Source organism: Drosophila eugracilis, unplaced genomic scaffold (genome assembly GCF_018153835.1).
Source record: "Drosophila eugracilis isolate 14026-0451.02 unplaced genomic scaffold, ASM1815383v1 contig_649, whole genome shotgun sequence".
NCBI lineage: Eukaryota > Metazoa > Arthropoda > Insecta > Diptera > Drosophilidae > Drosophila > Drosophila eugracilis.
The window spans coordinates 1461396-1482099 of record NW_024573535.1 but is presented as its reverse complement, the minus strand read 5'-3'; the positions used below and the strand labels follow the sequence as shown (position 1 = coordinate 1482099).

The 20704-nt window shown below is 41.4% G+C and overlaps 1 protein-coding gene across 1 annotated transcript; it reads right to left on the bottom strand.

The window, feature by feature from the left end:
• Positions 1 to 336: 336 nt before the first annotated feature.
• Positions 337 to 18671, bottom strand: LOC108109715 (small G protein signaling modulator 2). Its single transcript, XM_017218347.2, has 9 exons — positions 18100 to 18671; positions 5963 to 6413; positions 4992 to 5211; positions 4190 to 4913; positions 3758 to 4084; positions 2658 to 3697; positions 2293 to 2597; positions 1962 to 2239; positions 337 to 1902 (listed from the first exon to the last, which is right to left on the bottom strand). Exons 1-9 carry the CDS (start codon positions 18116 to 18118, stop codon positions 1814 to 1816), a joined length of 3453 nt encoding a protein of 1150 aa, XP_017073836.1. The 5' UTR covers positions 18119 to 18671; the 3' UTR covers positions 337 to 1813.
• Positions 18672 to 20704: the final 2033 nt, after the last annotated feature.

Sequence of the window (20704 nt, the reverse complement as noted above, 5' to 3'; positions counted from 1 at the left end):
GAGCTGCTAAGTTAATGAGCTTGACATAAATGTGACCCATAACTTAATCTATTAAAACCGAGTATCCAAACGTTAGTTTTAGATATTTTGCTGAGTGTAACTGCGTTCCATTCATCGCCTGCTCGGCGATCTGCCAAATAATCAATCCAGTTCTTGGCCATTGGCAACTACGAGTGGCCAGGAATAGAAGCCTAAAGGAAGGTCCGTCTTATCGCCTGATAAGGTGATATTGTTTACTTCAAGTTTTTATGGTCTACAGGTAGCCATCAGCTGATGGATCCGGATCTATCGTATGTTCCAACCATCCGCCGGGGAAAACTTCAGTTCTGATTAGGTATATATCGTATATGTGTTATTTATTAATTCCATTTCAAACATACCGACATCATTTGCTTTGTACTTGTATACATTTATACTATATATATGTATATATAATCATATTCATAATCATATTGTGGGGGTGTATATATATTTGTAATTGAGATAAAGTGGAGCCGAGGTATTATCGTCTACCTCTTGTTTGCCCGGGAAAAGGTACATTTACAAAGAGTATAATTAAGGTATCAAGATAATCCACAACATTTATACTCGGTGTAGAGAGAGAGTCACACAGTGGGGGGAGAAAGATATACGTACACGCTGACTTTGCTTTGTAAATATATATATATATATATATAACTTTATCTATATGTAGACTTATATAAAAATAAAACACAATTAAATTTAAATCAAAATTAAAATGAATTTGGAACTTGGCTTGGCTTGGCAGCTTACACAGATTATAGACACAGAAGATCCGACGACTATATGCCGTCTATATATGGATACTTAAGGGTACTTGACTTATTGTTGACTTGATTGTTACACACAATTGGATATTTTTCGATGGTACAGAGTTTAGTTCGGTTTAGCTAAAAGTCGGGCTTACTTCGGAACTGAATTTGTGTGTTTTTATTTTTTATTAATATTCCTAGCGTGCGATTTGCTAATACAGTTGCCTCAGATCAAAACCTTAGAAAAACATTGATAGTAATACTGATCAATAGTTTCTTAGATTGATAATGATATCCGACAGAATAGGGGGTAAGGGATTTACAAACAATAGAGTTGAAGGACAATATACATCAATATCAAAGTTTTTGAAAAAGTGAATTAATCAATAAAAGTTCTTGATCTGAAATAACTGCTAAAACGCACTTTCTGTGTATACATATATTGATAATCTGATTTGCCACTTGATATAACGTGATAATTACATTGCACTCTCCCGACTCTATATACTCTCTATATACTAATTTGCGTGTTCCTGTATATATATATATATAAAGCACTGAAACACTGAAAACAAATTGTTCGAGTGCAGAGTGTGAATAAAAGATGTCTATACAGGTGTATAAGGATATCATATATAAGATTTTATATATATAAGATTTCATTCTTTTGTTCAGAGTCTTTTGCATTGGCTGCCCCTGTTTCGTGGTTTCCTCTATTTCTGGGGATATGCGTGAAGAGTTTAGGAAGAACTTACGTAGACATTAAAATATAGTAACCATTAGGATTACCGTTACAGTTCCAGGTTCAGTTAGTGTTTTCGGTTTGCATACAAATCTAGGTTAGATACTCGAGTGTTCTCTACATCGAAGACATCGATCGATACATACTTATTGTTTTCTTGTTAATCCGCTTTTTATCTTAGTTAGTTAGGGTTATCTTAGTGGGTTTTCGGTTATCTTTGGCAAGCGAAATTTGACTGAACTACCATCTAGACTCTAGTTTAACGCTCTACTTAGTTGGCTTCTTCTTAGCCATTCCCCTATTTGTTCTCGATGATCATCTGCAGCTGCAGGACCAGGCTCCTGGCCAATTGCAACACCGACTGCGCATTATGCCGCTCGGCCATTTCTGAAATCATAATCAATACTTGTTTATCTTTATAAGATATCATATCTATATTAACCAACCATTGAAGAACTTGATGACATCGGTGAAGTCCATGCTGTTTGAGAGGATGATGTCGCGATAAGTCTCCAGCAGGGCCAGGGCCAGAAAGAGGACGAAGTGGCCGGAGGCAATGTGCTTGGCCGCCCAGATCACCTCCCAGGTGGAGAAGACGTCGTCGTAGACGAGTTCCCTCTTGAAGTCCAGCAGGAACCACCGGTAGCAGAAGTAGAAGTGCGTGTAGTCGCCATTCGAGTCCATCAGATCGTACATCTCTGAGTCCAGGATCTGGATGAGGGATCTAAAGGGATCACAGGATTAGTAATGGAACCCATCATAACCCTAAACACTCACCTCATGTTGGCAAAGTGCATGTCCATGGCTCCGCCACTGGGGAAGTTCTCGATCATGCGCTCCATGAGCTTGCAGAAGCAGCTGTAGCTGAGCGACTCGTCGTCGAAGATGACCAGGAGGGGAGCCACCAGGTCGCACATGCCCTGCATGTAGCCCACGTCCAGGTGCTCCCACACGTACGTGGAGATCACATTCCTCAACTTGTCTAGGTTTTCATTCGCAAAGTACCAGTAGTTCCTGTCGCACCTCTGCACATCCTTCTCGATCCGGTGGAGATTCAGGCCGAACTGCTCCAGAAGCTCGCTCTGCAAAAAGATACAGAAGATGAAATCTTTGAGGAAGGGAAACCTACAAATGCTACTCACACTATAGACACCTCCATTGGAGCTGGCTGGTGAAGCGCAGGCCGACTTAGGTTCCTGAAGAGCATCCAGATTGACACCTGCTCCGCCAGATTCTCCAGCCTGCTCCTCAACGGGTGACATTTGGTCGCCGTCTCCTAATTTGGGACTACGCTCCCAGTGGGTTATGTCCACAGAGGCCTTGGTAATGATGACAGCTGCTGTGGCTGGTTGTGGTGGCTTCACTGCATCCTCGTCCTCAGGAAGCTGAAGATCGTCGGCACTCAAGTACTCCGGACTGAGGACACTGCGGGTGTCGCTGGTCGGCTGCTGATGGGCACCGCCAGGACCCACTGTCTCGTACGATGAGGCTGTGGATGTAGAGCAGCTTGGCTCTGGATTAAGCGGATCCTCTACCTTCCGATCCTCCTCATGGTCATCACGATCCTGATCTTTTTGGGCCTGCTGCTCGGTCTTCTCGTCCTCCTCATCCTGCTCGTCCAGCTCGTTGAAGTTCTCACCCTCATCCACATGGCCCGAATCCGTGCTGGTCTTCATGGCCCTAGGAATGGGCTTCACACTCAGGTGATTGCCACTCATCTGGCACTCCGCCTGCTGCTGCTGCTGCTCATCGAACTCCAGGTCTCCGGGATCGGAAATATCCGATATGTCCTCGAACACCTCGTTCTCCAGTTCGCCGCCCGCTTCGAGATCAGCTGCTCTCACGGTCCTCTCATTTCCGGAGTTACTGCCGGAACTCAATTTAGCCACAGCCCGTGCTGTCTTCTCCTTCTCCCGCTGCTGCACAATGGCGTCCACCGCCAGCCATTCGCTCATCGTGGTCTCGTAGTAGTGCTTGCAGGTCTCGTCCTGCTTCTTGCGATCCTCCGTTGTGGAACCGAAGGCGTAGTGACCCAGTAGATACGGCCACACCTCCTGCCGCAGTTCCGGTTGGACGCCCCCGAAGTAGACCAGGCGATAGAACTCTGTTGCGTTCTCCAGGACTCCGTCCACATTCAGCAACTGCCAGCGCTCCTTGGTCAGTCCCTCCTCATCGGCTTTCACTGGAAGAGCACAAAGGAATTCAGTTAGCTATCCCACAAGGTCCTATCTGGACAACTTACTTTCTGGCGTAATCCTGCCGTGCACCAGGCCGGACAGATGAGTTCGCACCGTGGAGAGATGGCGACAGTAGGCCAGCCAGCCGTAGAAGGCCCTCGAGATGATCTGCCTGCGCATCGTGGAGCAGACCATCTCGATGCTGGTGCTCTGCGCCTGGAGCAGCTGTTGTTGTTGCTGCTGCTGCTGGAGGAGCAGCGGCGACTCCAGCGGGAACTGGTCAATGGAGAGGCTCTTATTAGAGCAGTCGCTGCTGCCGGTGGTGGAGCAGCTGCTCAGCTGCGCCCTCCGCGGGGTGCTGCGCACAAAGTCCAGGATCGAGTGGGTGGCAGCTAAAAATGATTAATTAATTAATTAAGGTTTAAATATTTATTACAAAGATTTATATATAATATTGATAAGCTTTTAACACGTTATTTTCCCAGCTTATCACTCACCGAACTCCTCGTGGCGACTTTTGCTGACAATGCGGAAGACGTAGTCGATGGGCGTCTCGTCCACTGACTCCATCACCGAGGGCAAGATGCGGCGTCGCATGCTCCTGGGCCAGAGAAACATCTTGCCGATGCCTCGCTGGGACCACAGCGGTGGATCTAGCTGGCCGTGTGGCAGGAGACCGGTCTCCAGGCAGCTGAGGAACTGCTGCATGTGGCCACCCTCAGGAAAGTGTATAGGTGGCCGTTGGACGCCATCCTGGCCCACAAGGATCACAGTGCCACCGCTATCCTCGCCGCGACTCTGATGACAGTGGACGTAGACGATCTCGTCCACGTTGATATTCAGGGCATAGGCCCAGAAGGCGTCCTTGTCAATGTCCTCCGCCTCCTCGGCCTCGGTGTAGCCGTTCATCAGCTGGTTGGGTGTCCACTTGATAGTCAGCGTCTGGATGTGCTGGTGCAAGCTCAAGTAACCGGGCATCGGCTCGGCTACATCCTTGGGCAGGACATGCACATTGTTCTTCCCATAGAGCAGTGTGGCCTTGGCATTCTGATGAAGCGACTCCACATAGTCCTTGGCCACACTGGCCGAGGCAATGGACTTGAAGGATCCACTGCTGGCCTCATCGGAGCTCGTGTTCAGGCTCCGCTTGAAGTTGATGATCGCCGGACGAGAGCAGGTCGAAGAAGAGCGGCGGCATGAGCTGATCCGGTGTCGTTGAACCTGTGGGTTTATATAATTTTTTAAACAGAATTTATAATTAATTTGTTTATAATATTAAATTAATATTTTTGTTTTTACCAATTCATCTGCATGCGGATCGGTCCAATAGTGATCGGCTGTCTTGGCCCGCGTGAATTCCAGGGCACAGGGACCCACCAGCAAGGAGCTAAGGATGGATCCATAATCCGGATCGGCCACCAGGGAGTCGCGATCGTAGAAGCTGCTGGCATTGCTCACCAAGTACTCGATGATCTTGGTAAGACGCTTCTCGTAGAGAGCCAACCGAATCCACAAATATCTGGGTGGTAAGGAAAATTATAAATTTGAGAATAAATGAGTTCATTTTAAATAAATAAATATATTTTAAAGAATTTTTTAACTGAATTACTTGAGGTTTTTAATTCATTTATTAGAATTTAAATTGTATAAGGAAGTAGTCTGTTCGAAATATTTTTGTAGTCTCGTAGTTTTATTATGTCCTTTACGTCTTTTACTTTACTTTTACAACCGTTTTCCTCGAAAGTTAAAAACCAAGTTCCTTTACAATTCTTGTTCATCTCTCTCCCCGCTTGTCCGTGAGCGAGACGGATGTATATAAACGATCTCTTAAAGCTAACTTACATGATAGAAAGAGATAACAGTATACCAGGATCATATTTACAGTTAAGTTGGTTCTTACTTTATCTTACAGGGTCTTTCTTATACATACATATACGTTATTCTAAAAGTTTTACAGTGGGCCTAAACAGTGTTTGTCCTACTTTCTTGCAAATGTTTTCTAAATCCTTAAAGTTTTGTACTTATTTGAAAAGAAGTTTTGTATTCAAAATTATTGCGATATAATAAGATGTATTAGATATATTGCGATATATTTAGAATATTTCCAAAAGCAGGAAGTTTAACGTGATTTTCCTTAAGAATGTTTGCACTATAATCTTTGAAAAACTATCTTTTAACTATTTATTGTACTTTTTATATCATTATAATATAATATCCTATTAAACTTATTGTCATAGTTCATAGTTAAGTTAGTCCAAAAAGAAACTTACTTCATGCTGGCCAGTGACATGCTGGAGTTGCTGGCACTGACGCTGATGGAAGCAGAGGCGGAGGATGAGGAGGCCGCCGCATTGGTTCCGGCGGACATCGAGTTGCTGCTGCTCTTCTTGAGCATCGGCGGCCGCTGGAAGCTGTCGCTGCTGCTGGAGGATCGTTTACTCGGGTCACTGGCCTCGATCTCCTGCACCATTTTGCTGATGTGCTCCGCCTCCGGGCAACTTTTGGCAATCTTGTGGAGCAGTGCCGTCGTCGAGGAGGTCTTAAACAAGCCCAGGGCACGCCGGCGAAGACCCTGGCTCAAACAGGCTTCCACAGCGCCGCACAGTGAGGTCACTGAGCTGCTCTCCTCGTGGACGTACTTCTTGGTCACCGCCTCCTCCATCAGCTGCTTCACCTCCTTCTTCACGCTGGCTATCAGCCGCTCCTTGAAGTCGGAGCCATCTGGAAAGGAATTTGAAATACATTTGATTACATGGGTATATAAAAACAATATTAAATATTAATACCCATTCCTCGTGAAGTAAAAGGGTGTGTTGTATCGTAGAGAAGTAAATAAGAGGTAGAAGAAAGTCTTTTCGACCCTACAATGTATATATATTCTCGGTCAAGACCAATAGCTGCGTGGAATTAGCCAACATGAACGCTGAGATCAAAGAAACTATAAGAGGTAACTGAGATTATGCATGCTGATTCCTGAGGTGCCCTGCCACGCCTACTCTAGCGCCCACAAATTGCTATAAACTTAAAAGTTTGGTTTAGTTTGATTTTTAATTTCACAGATCAGAGCAATATTTCAAAATTTGTTGGGATAATAAAGTTACAATGCCCTAAACGGGCAGTGATGAAAAGATGAGTTGAGAAATGTGCCTTAGTACAAGGTGTAACCAACAGATGGCTCTTTCAATTTCAGATGCCTTTTTGCTGCTAGAATATTTAAGTTAAAATTGGTTAACAGAGTAATGGGTATCTGATTTTACAAAACACTAATTTTGCTTGAACTTTTCAATACGTTTGATTAGCTAAAATTTGGCTAAGTTAGTTAGTTACTAATAAATGTAAAAATAAATAAATTAATTTAATAAACTCTCAAATATTTTTAAATATTTCCTAAAATTTTAAAACCTTTTTAAACATTTCTTGAATTATTTATTTTATGGCAGAAATAATAAATATATTTTTTGGCAATTTCCAAAATCAAATGCTGAGCAAAATAAACATGTCAAAATTGCGTCGCAAAAAGGTGATAATTTCCGTCATAAAAACGTAGATACAGATAATCGCACTGATAAAAAGTGATCTTATCTATATTTATAAAGGTCACCGGTGACTGATAGTCAATCAAGCCAGAGCCTAGCACAAGTCCAATGAATACAGAAATTTTCTACATGATAATTGTGATTTTTATTTTTTGTAGTTTTAACTTAAATAAATTTCCATTTCCAAATATATATGAAAACTAACCCGTGTTTAGAGTTTGCTAACCAATTTCCGGGTCGCGGAAATTCGACCGCGGGGCAACATGAGTAATTTTAATGAATATAAATAATAGCAATGTTTGAGAAAACCCAGCTATTACATTTGGCCAGGCGAGTGGCAGGAAAAGTAAACCCCGCCGGGTCCTAAAATGAAATCACAGCGCCAACGCCCAGTAAACATTGACTCCCTACCCGTGTGACCATGTCCTGTGTATTATCCAGTATGTCCCGTATGTCCTGAATGTCCTGTGCAGTCTCTGAAATTCAATATGTCCAACATGTGTTGACTGCCGCCCCTCAAACACTATCCCCCAGCTGAGCTGAAATGCTAATGGCATTTGCACTCAAAACTCATGATGGCCTCCGGCCACGTATAATTTCATTTTCATTAATTGTTTTCCATTTGGAGCGACAGCCAGGGCTATCCGTGTATCCGTGGGTTGGCCAGATACAACAACCGGTCGGTGGTGGATAGGATACACGAGATACAAGTACAATTGCAGATACACTCACAGATCCACCGAGATGATGGATGATGAATAATGGGCGAAGGGCGAGTCAGTCCAATGGCCAATGGAAATATATGCAGATCGGGTGGCAGATCCGAAATGGACAGGTCATAAAACAGGCCAATGCAGGGCCATAAATAAACAGGAATTATGATCCCAAGATGAAATCTGATTAATTACAGATTCTAAAAGTTAAATGGTGATACTGAGATATATGTTTTAAGGAATATTTTTTGTAATAAATTTATAAAAAGAACAATTAGGGCAATATTTCTATGTAATTAAAACTTACTCTCTAACAGAAAAGGCTCTTAACTAGATCGTTTTGTTATTAGAAAGTAAACCTAAGCTGTTTTCTATTATCTAAACACTCTAAGATTAAACTAAATATTTCAAATGGAACAAAACTGATACTTAAATGCAAATTGCTTGCATTTAAGATGAGCTCAAGCTTTGGTAATATATTTCTTATATCCTCATTAGGGATCGTAGAAAAGCTATATCTACTCTGTATCAAATTGATTGAGGAATGGATATTGGTTTTTGAGTTTCCCGAATGCACTTCCCACTGGCAACGTAATGGCAGTCGTCCCACTGAGCTTAGTTCATTATGCTGGACTGTGGATGTGGCTGTGGCTGTGTGGCTGTAGCTGTAGATGACGATGTGTGGATGGGTATGGGATTGTGGATGTGGACTTGCTGGTGGGTATGTGGGTCTATGGGTCTGTGGCGACAACAAAGTGCTCGGTGTCTGGAACGCCGACCGCGTTGTCGCCAGGCAGTGTCCTTGGCGATGGGTGGCAATGTAGTAGTAGAGTAGATGGCAATGGGGTGGCAACAAACCGTTGCCCCGTTTTAATTGCTGCTCTTTTGTTGCACCATTTTAATTTTGCATTTGACACTTGTTGTTAGTTTTCTCCTCTATTCTCCTTCGCCCATTGCATGTAATTAGCATTTAAATGTTCGCAGCACGAGGAGGCCTTGGCAACAAGTTTTAATAACTCCATTTGCCATCAGCCATCAGCCATCAGCCGGCGAATGCAAATATGCTGGCTAGAAAGTGGAGAAAGTTCTTGCCCAGGCCATTCTCCATTCTCCATTCTCCATTCGGTATTTGCTATTTGCTTTTTGCTGATTTGTTTATTTATTTGTTTGTCCTGGCCTCTGTTGACGCGGCCAAATGAAAGTAAATAATGAAAGATACTCAGATAATTGCACAGTAAGAGTACATTGTACTTGCATAAACAGAGTGCCTAAATATATATTAAATATTGTTTCTCGAATAAATTTAGTTAGTAAACAAAACAAAAAACCTTCAATTTCATTTTGTAAAGAAGGGAGATATGTGGAAAGTTTTCCTCCCAGTAAGGTAGCTCTTACCAACTTTATCGACATTTCTGATGGCCACAAAGTTGGTTGGAAACCCTTTGGGATCGTCCAGCCGGAGCAGCATCATCAATGGCAAATGGATGGACAGAGGGCAGAAGCGGGTCACCTCCACAATGACCTTGATGAGCTTGACGGTCTTGGTCTTGGCCAGCGATTGTCCCGCCGGGAGAAGCTGTAGGTCAACACACACATACACACACACACACACACACATACACACACACAATAATAGGTGCAAGCAAGCCGTAAAAGCCATCCTTAAAGCTCACGGCGACAGTAAAATTTTTATGTTACCCACCGCAATCGGCAAACTAAATCTTTGGCTTAAAATGTGTCCAAGAATTTCCTCAGATTTAAATTAATATAAGTAGAAACTTAATTAATAAACCGGAAAACCATAAATACTTTGCAATAAATTGTTAAGAAAGGCGATTAATTGTTGGTGGTTATTTGATTTAAATTACTTGGAAATTTGGCAAACATTTTGCAGGGCAATTGAAGCTGCAATCAAAAGTGTCCAGTAACAAATTAATTACCCAAAAGTGGGTGCCCACCTGGCGTATGAGTAATCAATTGCTGAAGTGAAAGTGAAAATGAAAATCAAAATCCAAGTGGAGGAAGCCAAGCCGAGAAAATTCGTTTTAGAATCCCCTGGCCAATAAAAAGGAAACTCTCGAGCAACAGAATCCAGAAGCTCTACAAGAAAGAAACTTTATCAATTATCCTCAGAACAATCAAGAGCGAATTTTGCCGCAGTGAAAATCAATTTCAGTTTCTCCCAAGTTCAGGAAATATGCGAAAGCCCGTCCGCTGGGCTTCTTGGGTCCTTGCCTCCTATGAGAGGGCTCCTCTTCCTGTAATCGTAAATTCATTTGGCCCAGCAAATGGCAATTGATGGCTTAAACAGGCTCAATAACCATTTTGGGCCAAACACACACACACACACCGAAGGCCGAACCTTAATTAAGGGGTGCGGCAAATTGGGGGGGGCAACGGTGTGGTTGGCTATTCCTAGCGTTTTCTAGCAGCGTTTTAAATAAAATGTTTCTATTTCCATCGCCCCGAAATCTTTTGCTGTTCGCTGGTCCGCACTCTGTTCGTTTAGCTCCTCGATATTTATTTTGATGCGGACACGTATTTAGATGTTCCCGGGCTCTCGTCTAATTTCGGTTTTATGACCCTGCAACGCCTTTGTGGCCGTTACAAGGAGTTATGGCTCTTTAAATGGGTTCTCCTTGAATTTAATTCTAATTCAAGGAGTGTTTGCAAATGGTTTGCATTTCAAATACAGTTCTTGGTTGGATCACAAATAATATTCAATACAAAAGGCTTAGATGCTGGCAACTTTCGCCACTATAAATTTCCGTTCGAAAGGCCAGGCTGTGTTCGTTCAAGCCTTTTTATCTAAAATCAAAGTCCAGGCACGGCATGGCTGCAGATACATCTAATGGCCATCAAACTGACAACTATTTTTATGGAATTAAGATAAAGACTAAAGTGGACAAAAGGCAATGACAATGCCAGGGAGAGACACTTTCGAATCTGCAATAAAATCAGGCTACGATCTAAGCACAGCACAGATGTTGATACACTTGAAGAAAGTGAAGTGGTTAAAGGTTACTATATAAACACCTTAAGTAAATGTGTTAACTTTTCTTTGGTTGTTGAAAAGGAAAGCAAAAGTATTTTGATATCATAATTAAGTAAGTCTTTGTAATATTTTTACCCCCTATTTTAGGATATATTTTCTCTGAGTATATAGCTCATTACACGACCTCCTATCGGTTATATATCTGTGTGTTTTTTTTTGCGATGCGTGACTTTGTTGCTGCCTTTCTCTTGGATGTTTTGTTTGTTTTTTGGGGTTTGCTATCTGGCAGAAAATGTAGAAACACCCGCATAAGCAGATAACTAAATAAATAAACATCTATATACATATGTATATATATAAATATGTGTGTGTGTGTGTGAATAGAAACTGCGACATTAATTACAGTCTAATGTATTGTACATATTGTGTGTGTGTGTGTATGTGTGTGTGTGTGGTTTGGGCCCAACACGCAAACTGCATTAAGCATGGCTGTTCGCATTCGAGTAGACCGCAGCCAGACCGAAGAAAAACTTCGACTCGATTCCCCCCAGGATTGAGATGGGGAATCGAAGTTTAAAGGAGACCCTTAATTGAACGGAATCGAGGGGAAAATTAATGTCTGAGTGCCCTTAAATAGCCTCGAATCTCTTCGCATGTTCCTTTCTACATACATACGAGTGTATGTGCCACAATTACACGAAAAGTTATTAGCCTTGTTAATGAGATCTTCTGCTAGGTTTCTATTTGAGTTAACTAATTCATAGCAAATTTAATTAATATACAAAATCGAAATGTGTTTAAGTAAATGCAGAAACTAGGAAAATATTTAGAAGTTTTACTAGTAAGAAAAATGCATCGTTAGATTTCAAACTGAAAATCATATAAATTTAGTAGGGAACTTGAGATATTTATTTTACATAATCCTCTTAATTATTAACAAAGGTCGTCTTTACATCAGTTTTAAATCAAAAATACTTTTGCAAAAATCATTTTTTATGAAAAATTATATAATTCCAGCACTCGAGCTGAGAATTCCTTTCAAAACAGGTAATCTTGTTATAAAAAAGATTTTTTTCCTCACTGAATATCCGCAAAGGTTGAACTTTTTTGCATTAAATCCCCTTCCACGCACTTTTTAAATGCCATTTGTTGGCATAATTGAATTGAGTGGCATTAAAGTGGCTTTTTCCATTTAATAAAAAAGTAGAAAACCAAAAAAAAACAACAACTGCTTCCGCAAAAAAGTTAAAATAAAGCAAAAAACAAGAGGAAACGCTATAGTCGAGAGCTGCGACTATAAGATACCCCTTACTGTTTTACACAATTTTAAAATATTCATTTTGCTAGATGAAATTTCCCAAGCGCCACCTATTGTCGGAGTAGGAATGTTGAGTAACTGATAGTGACGTCACAAGCCGTGTGAGGCCTTATAACCTAAATTTCTTCATAAATAGCAAAATAATATTTCGATTTGAAAGTTCTTTGGTAAATACAAGGTCAAACGAAGACATTCACTATAATATTATAGACGCCACAGTTTCCCGCGGTTTGTGGGCGTAAGAGTAGGCGTGACCGGATGAATACAAGATGCAAATTGCAGTGGCATCTTTTAAATACGTAGTCTACAACTTTCTAGCTCTTTTAGTTCCCGAGATATTCGCATTTTTGGTTTTTCGGGGTTTGTGAACGTTAGAGTGGGAGTGGCTTGATCGAAAAAAAAACAATTCGTATCATAAGAACCTACATGCTATCACTTATAGTTACCGAGATATCAGCTTTTCTAGAAAATGCGAAAACCGTCTTTTGCGCTTGGTGGGCGTATGGGTAGGTTAGGCCGGATAATGGATAAATCTAAAGATCACACATTCTGAATTTCAACCTTTTAGCTCTAATAGTTCCTGAGAGTTAAGCGATTTCAGTTTTTCGTGATTTGTGGGCGTTAGAATGGGCGTGGCAGGATAAACTTGCGCTGTCCAGGGACCTCAAGAATCTTCATGCTTAATCTCAACTTCGTATCTGTTATAGTTCCAGAGATCTCAGCGTTCATACGGACGGACGGACGGACGGACGGACAGACGGACAGAAGGACATGGCTTAATCGACTTTGCTATTGATCCTGATCAGGAATATATATACTTTATAGGGTCGGTAACGCTTCCTTCTATCTGTTACATACTCTTCAACGAATCGGGTATACCCTTTTATTCTACAAGTAACGGGTATAGTTAATCAGAAAGCCTAAAAAAAGTTTGATTAATTCAACAAAAATGCAGAAAATTGAATTGCAAATTTCATAAATATTTTCAATATTGCAAAAATTGTGAATACATAAAGATAATCCCATTGAAAACTTAACCTAAATAGAAGGTTTACATTTTCCTCTTTCCAGCGGACTGTGCTGAATGCTGTGAAAATTGCAAATAAATAGGGATCAGCCAGGGAAGACTGAGGACTGGAAAATCTGGAGCAGTTGCCGCGTTAAGGAAAATGCCAGGATGGAATTTTTCGCAGTTAAGTCGCGGGGCTTCTCGTAGAGCTGATGCTGCAGTTACTCGCCCACGACGTGGCCAAATGCAATTTGTTGGTCTTTGCAATTAAAATTATATGCGCCGGGTTTCCACGTCCGACCGTACAGAAAGCCGCTCCCCGCCCCTCTCTCAATTGACCTCTGAACTTTGCGCTAATTCGCCTTCTGTTCGCCGCGTTGGCAAAGCGGGAAAAAGAGAAAAACTTGCAGTTTTTCCTTCGCCGTGGGCGTTGTAGTCAAGTCCTATGCAAAGCGAAATTGCACGGGGCATTTAAGCAGCTTACGCTGGAGGAAAATAAGAAAACTGGGACTCTCTGAGAAGGGAATTTATGCTCGAACAAGCCGGAAAACTATGGCAAACAAGCACTGGGCATTCAGGGTGACACGCCCACCAGAATGCCTAATTAGGCAGAGGAAAAACAGTTTCATTTCCCATTTCATTTTTGCCATTTGCCATTTTCCATTTCGAATGCATCAAGTGCAGGGCCAGGAAAGGTCAGAGGGCACTGGTGCAGGCATCGTGCGTTGAATGGGTGACACATGATGGAATGCACTGACCTTTGACAGTCACAGAACAGTCCCACACACCCGACCCACGACTTTTGCCGCTTGATTAAGCTGACTCGATGCCCGAAAAAGTAGGCAACATTTCTGTGACTGCTGTGATTTCCACAAAAACCTTGTTAAACCCAACTCAAAGGCATCGATATGGCTCCAGAATAATAAATACTTTCACACAAGACATCTTGACATTGTGTTCTGACCCACTTACTTTGTCAATTATTCAGCAGGAGACAATGTTTGTAATTTAAATCTAAAGAGTAGTTTGAGAAATGTATTAAAAATAAATTGCATTTCTAAGAAAGGAAGATTCGCTTGTCTTTTTCTGTTGAAACACATTCCTGAAATGTGCAAACCTTCCTGCTAGTTTTTCTTCACATCTTCTCCTGCCATATAAGCTTTGGCATTTTTGTAAACGAACTTCGATCAGGTGCCCATCATCTGTCCATCCAACTATCTGTTCAAAAAAGAATTGCCAAACAATGCGATTTCTTTTCAAGGCATTTGATTGACATTTAGGAATGCCGTTCTTTGAAGAACTTGGGCTATTTGTTTGCCCCTCCTTAACCGAAAGTCCTTGGAAAAGGACCAAGTTTCGAGGGGAATTTGGGAAAGGGAAGGCAACTGGCAACTGGCAACTGGGTCTGGCCCGAAAAGAGCTATTAAAAGGGGAGCCGAGCACGGACTGACATGAAATTAATGATGACCAGACAGTGGATTTTTAATTTTGAAGGAGCCTAGCTTGGGCTTTAATATTAATGGCACTGACAGGACGCAGGGCATGCAGACACACGCACGTCAGGATAACGACTCTGCCGCTGACAGTAAGCCCACACTTTGATGGCTTTGTCATGAAAGACAGAAGGACGTGCCAGAAACAACAAAGCTACGATTGTGGCACAAGCTTTACCCTCTACCCTCTACTATTGGATATTTCATTATATGGAAATATATTTTGCAAAGAAATTGAAAAAGAAATTTGACTTTTTAAAGCATATTCTCAAACAGATGTATCATAAAATAAACAATTTAAGATTTTTTTCAATCAATTTGATTTCTTAAATATTTAATTACATATTTCAAACTCAAACAACTAAAAAAATAAATCATACTTTTTAACTTCTCCAAGGAATAAAATGTTCTTTGTGCCGGCATACCCTCGACGTCGCCAAGAAGTATGCAATACTTTGTGGCCAGTGCTTTTGCACACACGTGTGCCACACAGACGCATGAGCACTGGCACTCTCACAGGCGCACAGGGCTTTCCATTTGACCTCTGTTACTTTTACTGTCAACGGGGCGTTAAGTGCACGGTCGTATGTACTTTGGGGTGGACCTGCCCAATAAGCAGCCTTTCGAAAACCCATATGTCTCAGCTCCACGTTTGCACTTGTTGAACCAAAAATGAGGAGCCTTAAACCCAAACTAAAGGCATACATTTATGTTTGCTTTGACTATCAATTTGAGAAGTTCATTTTAAAAAGGGGTTTATTTTCAGAAAGTTTCTGTTCATTAATTCTCAAAAAAGGATTCAAATTAAGAAAGTTTCCAAAGAACTTTTCAAATAAAGTTGTTTATGTTTTGAAAGTTAAAACTTAATACTGAACTATTTCCTAAATTTATAGTTTTCCCTACATTTTACATTGCAATCAAACTTATAACATATGTAGTAATTAATATATTATATATAGCTTTAACTTCTTCATATATTTATGGATTAAAGACTGCCTTTGTGGTATTGAACTTTTAAATACTTTTACTCTTCCCATTTACTGTATAGCTTTTATGGCTAAATGCATATGGTCATCATTCCTTGGGGGCTCACTCTGATCTGCGACAATGGGCGTCATTGAGCCAGGACTTGGCCAAGTCAATCTCATCGAGGCCGCCTTGAGTCCACAAGCTCACGGGTCTTGGCTTTTAGCTAATGCCATAATTGAGCAATTGATGATGGCCACATCATCATCAGCATTGCCAGGCGATGGCCACGTCATCGGGAATAACGCGATGTGGGTGGTTGGGGAATGGGTGTGTGAGGGTCGGTCATGGGGGGCATGTGGCAAGGCAAGGCCGGCTTGCTAAAACATAAACAAACGCCCCCGCCTTGACTACGGCTCTTGGAATTGCCACATTTCGCTGCTACATCGATGCGGCCAATCGAGGTTCATTCATAAAAGTTTTACGCCCGTGCTCATCAGTCAGTGTTTGGGTGGGGGAGAAGAACCCCCGCTGCACTTCGATTCCAGGATGCCGGACTTTAGACTCCAGACTCCGGACATTGGCCAGAATGACCGGAGTGCAGATAGAACCACGGGAAGTCTGTCTGGCGCAGGAGATACCGATGGGAATCGAGCAGGAAACCAAACAGCAGCGGGCATTGCAAATATAATTCTTAGTAATTGTTTTTAAAAATCCATTTCGATATTTATTAAGAATTACTCTTTTTATAAAAGTAAATTATGTTTACTTTGATATCATTTTGAAAATGTTAATCTAGAATCTTCAGGCAAGTGGCAAGGGCCAAGGCCAAGCAGCAGCTAAAAATAAAGTCTATTAAATGAAAAAATAAAATTAAAGAAGCAATTAGGCAAGTGTACCTGTTGCCTTAATCAAATCAAGAGCACTCTCTGTGCTCCAGCCACTGGAAGATGGCTTATCCCAATGGCAAACAGATGAGCTAAGCAAAGAAAGGCGGGCCAGAGTAAATTGCTCGTCCAAGCTACACATTCGTGTCCTTGACTGTGTGTGTGTTTGTGTGTGTGTCTGCCTTTGCCACTTAAAGCAGTTTCATTGATTGCCAAGGATTAGGATTACCGGGAAATGCAGCACCCATAAACCCGTGCAGCCATACAGCCAACCACCCTTCGCCACCTGATAAAACCTGCACAAGTCCTGCACACCTGAATGAATTATATATGTACATATGGATATATATATATATATTTGCATAGAGCTTTCATCGCTTTAGCCGCTTCTAGTGGGCGGAGTCACGAAATTCTTGCGAAATTATAAAACATGAATAGCGATGCTCGAATGCAGGAATTATCTGGCTCTCACACGTGTGCACATATCCCACTAGGGTGTATCGCGAGTGCAGCTAACATTTTGGATTATCTATGATGTATTGTATTATAAAATAAGATATAAGGTTTAATCCTTGCTCAGCTGCCATGGTGGTTTTAATCAACTAACCCAAGGTTTGTTGAGGGCTACTCAAAGAAAGAAAATTCTTGAAAAGTCTAAGACTTAATTTGAAATTTTCTATCAAAGGTAATATTATATTTTGTATTGTGTTTATTATATTTTTATGTGGAAGTGTATTATATTTTATGAGTTATAATATTTAGTATTTTCAAATTAATTTATAATAAAGATTGTCTCAAAAATTAATATTTGCAGAGCTTGTTTATTATTATTTTTAGAGCTTATCTTCAGAGCTTACTTTTTTTCTTCAAAAACCAGCAATTCACAATAATTGCTAATTAATATATTTTATTTTTGTTAAAATATAGTTAAAGGCTTACAAATACTCTTGGCAAATAGCTCGCAATAAACTTTAACTACGTCTTTTTGGCAAAGAACAAACAATGCGTAGCACTCATACGCCCCGTTATCACTTTTATATGCAATTTTTCAATTTTCACTTCAAAATAATCAATTAAAAAATCTAAATTAAATATTTATACTTAAGAGGCTTTATAAAATGGCATGTTTACAAACTTTTGGACTTTTTGAATGCATTAAATGTTATTTGAAAGGAATTTTCCATGAAAACACAAGCAGATAAGCATAACAAAAGGAACTTAAGAGAGGAAAAATAAAAAAAATCGTTTATTTAATAACTTATTTTGTGAAACTGAGATTGAAAATTGGGAAAGAAAAATACTTTAGCGGAACGAGAGGATTTCGTAGCTGCTTAATCAGCGACTTTTACTACTTTTTTCCTCAAATAAAGTCAGTTTAAAAATGTATAAAAAGACACCCTTAGACACCCTGCTATGAAAACGGATGGTTTTCGTGCGTTTTCGGTTGGACATTGAGTGGCAAGGGGACAGGGGGTGATCACTTTTATTACCTGCACTGGTTTGCACCATTTCGTACGCGTAGCGTAGCGTTTCTGGGTGCGCGTGGGCGTGTGTTTGGGGCTTGCGGAGATTGCCCAAAGCTTTTCGCCGTAATTCCGTTCCTCTTCACGCGCGCGTAAAATGTATTTCGAAAATTTGTATTTGTTTTGCGTATGCCGACGCCAGCAAAGCGCCAAAAGACGCCAGCAGAGAGCAAAGTGTCGCCTGTGGCAGCGTGCGTTTTCCTTGCTTTCCTTGCTTTTCCTCGATTTTTCCTTGCTTTTCCGCTTGCCCAACTAGTTGCTGTTGCTGCTACTGCTGCTGATGTTGCTGTCCTTTATAAATAATTTGGCTGCCGCCGCAGGGGGTGGGGCAAAGACGTTTGCCTCCCGCTCGCCCATCGGACGACTCACTTTCCCACTGACGCACTAACTCACTGACTCACTGACCAACTGAACTAACTGGCTAGCCAGAGAGCTCAGAAGTTAGTAAACTAAAGAACCAAAAAAAAAAAGTAGGGCCAGACACTCGGCAGCAAGTCGGAGGCTTTTCCAGATTTTCCAGGAAGAGCGCGTCGTGTGCACGCGACCAACTTCGCAGCGAAACTGAAGCGGAAACTGAAACTGAAATCGAAATGAAAGCCGAAATGGAAGACGGCAACATCGGCGGCAGCAACATGAGACCGAGCATCAGGCAACATCAGTGCGGCCAACAGGAGCTGCAACTTACAGAAGGTTTAGCTTGGGGTAAGAACTAAACAAATTGCTGAAATATTAAATAAAAAATTAAACATGGCATGAGAAATATTATACAGAAATCTCAAAGGGACCTCTATTTGTTAATAAATCAGATTTTTAAATATTTTTATAATATTTATTGTAAGATAATATATATAGCTAAACTTATTTTATATTATTTTAAACTTAATTTACAGGTATATCTACTTTTGATTATTATTTAATTACCCTTTCCTAGTGAAAAATATCAGTTCTTGGAGTGATTTTTCCATTTTTATTGCTTTTCCCAAAGAAAGTATATAATTTCCGCTAAAATCCTGGCACCACTGATGTAACAGGGTTCCCAACAACAACAACAAGAACAATACCAACAGCCACAGCAGCAGCAGCAACATGTATGTACATGCACAGCAGCAACATGTACAACAGCAACATCAACAGTAACACAACGCGAAGCTTACGAGCATATCCCCTCACACTTTCCGCAACTCTGCCTCTCTCCATCGCACCTTTCCCGTTACTTCTCGTTTTTGGGAGCTTTTCGCACTTCGCCCGTCTCGCTCACACTTCGAGCCGCCACACACATACGCACATGCGTACAGTGGAGGTTGAAATAAAAAGATTATTGTTAAATTTTAATTAACTAAAAGTTTTATAATCTGCAATATCTCCTTTGATATCTGCAACGTGGAAAGATCAAAACGATATGCTTAAGATCACTAATAGTATGACCGCAGCTGTGGCCACAACTGTGAATGTAAATTCCTTAAAGAAAAGATCCAATCTAAAGGAATACTGATAAAGTGAACTTCAACATTAGCGGACTTCTGGGTTTCCAGGATTATGATTAAATATAACTTCAGCATGTCAATAGACCTATTGCTATGCCCGCTGCTGTGCGCCCGTGCGTGTATGTGAGCTGGCAGTTTGCTGACGTCGAAGTCGCTGGCTGTGTGGCGCAAAATCCAGCCACAAGCAACAGGACAGCATGCCAAAAAATGCCCTGCTGAGCGCCGCACCACCAGCCCTCCACCACACTCTCGCGCTGCCCCTTCCACTCTCCCTTTTCCCCACATAGTTCTAGGAACCCCCTACCACAAAAAAAAAAAAAAAAAAAAAACAAACACCCCCACCATGCACACAAGTCTGCCCCAAATTTGGATGAAAACATTTCGGTGTAATTCGTGGCCCGCTGTTGCTTCGCATTGAGTTTGCGCCCTGGCCATGTAACCCGCAACCTTCCACCCTGCACCACCCTAAGACTAGCGTAAACCACCCTAAGCCACCCAGCGCCACCCTGCGCCACCGCCACCCGTCGATGGAGCCATTAGAGTGCTTAACATAACCTGCTCACTGCGGATTCGTGTGTACCGAAATATTCTTCAATTATGGTCTCAGGTGCAGGCGAAGCGAATTTCAATGTTGGCTAAGCGGGAATCCTGGCCAGCATTCTTTGCTAGGGCACGGGCATCCAGCTGTGCAGCACAAATATTTCCGCACTGCAGGCAAAAGGAAGGCAAATGGATGCGGGACGCAGAACGGGAGCTGCTTTCCAGGGGGGATTTGGCAAATAAATGGAACGCCGCATTTTTAGGAACTTCCAAATGACCTCACAAATGGCAAACTATGCCATTTCTGTAGCCCAGATGCGAGGGACTTTATGGTATAAACAAAGAAATGGTTTTAGCATCAAGCTTTTGTTGTGGTTGCAAAACTGAATACCTTTTTACCATCAAATGGAATTCAAATTACAACAATTACAAAACAACAACAAGAAGAGGGGATAGTAAAGATGTAGACTATAAGATATCCATTATTCTATTTACTAATTAAAAATAAATATGATAACTGTACATGATTCCTTGTAATGGAAAGTAAT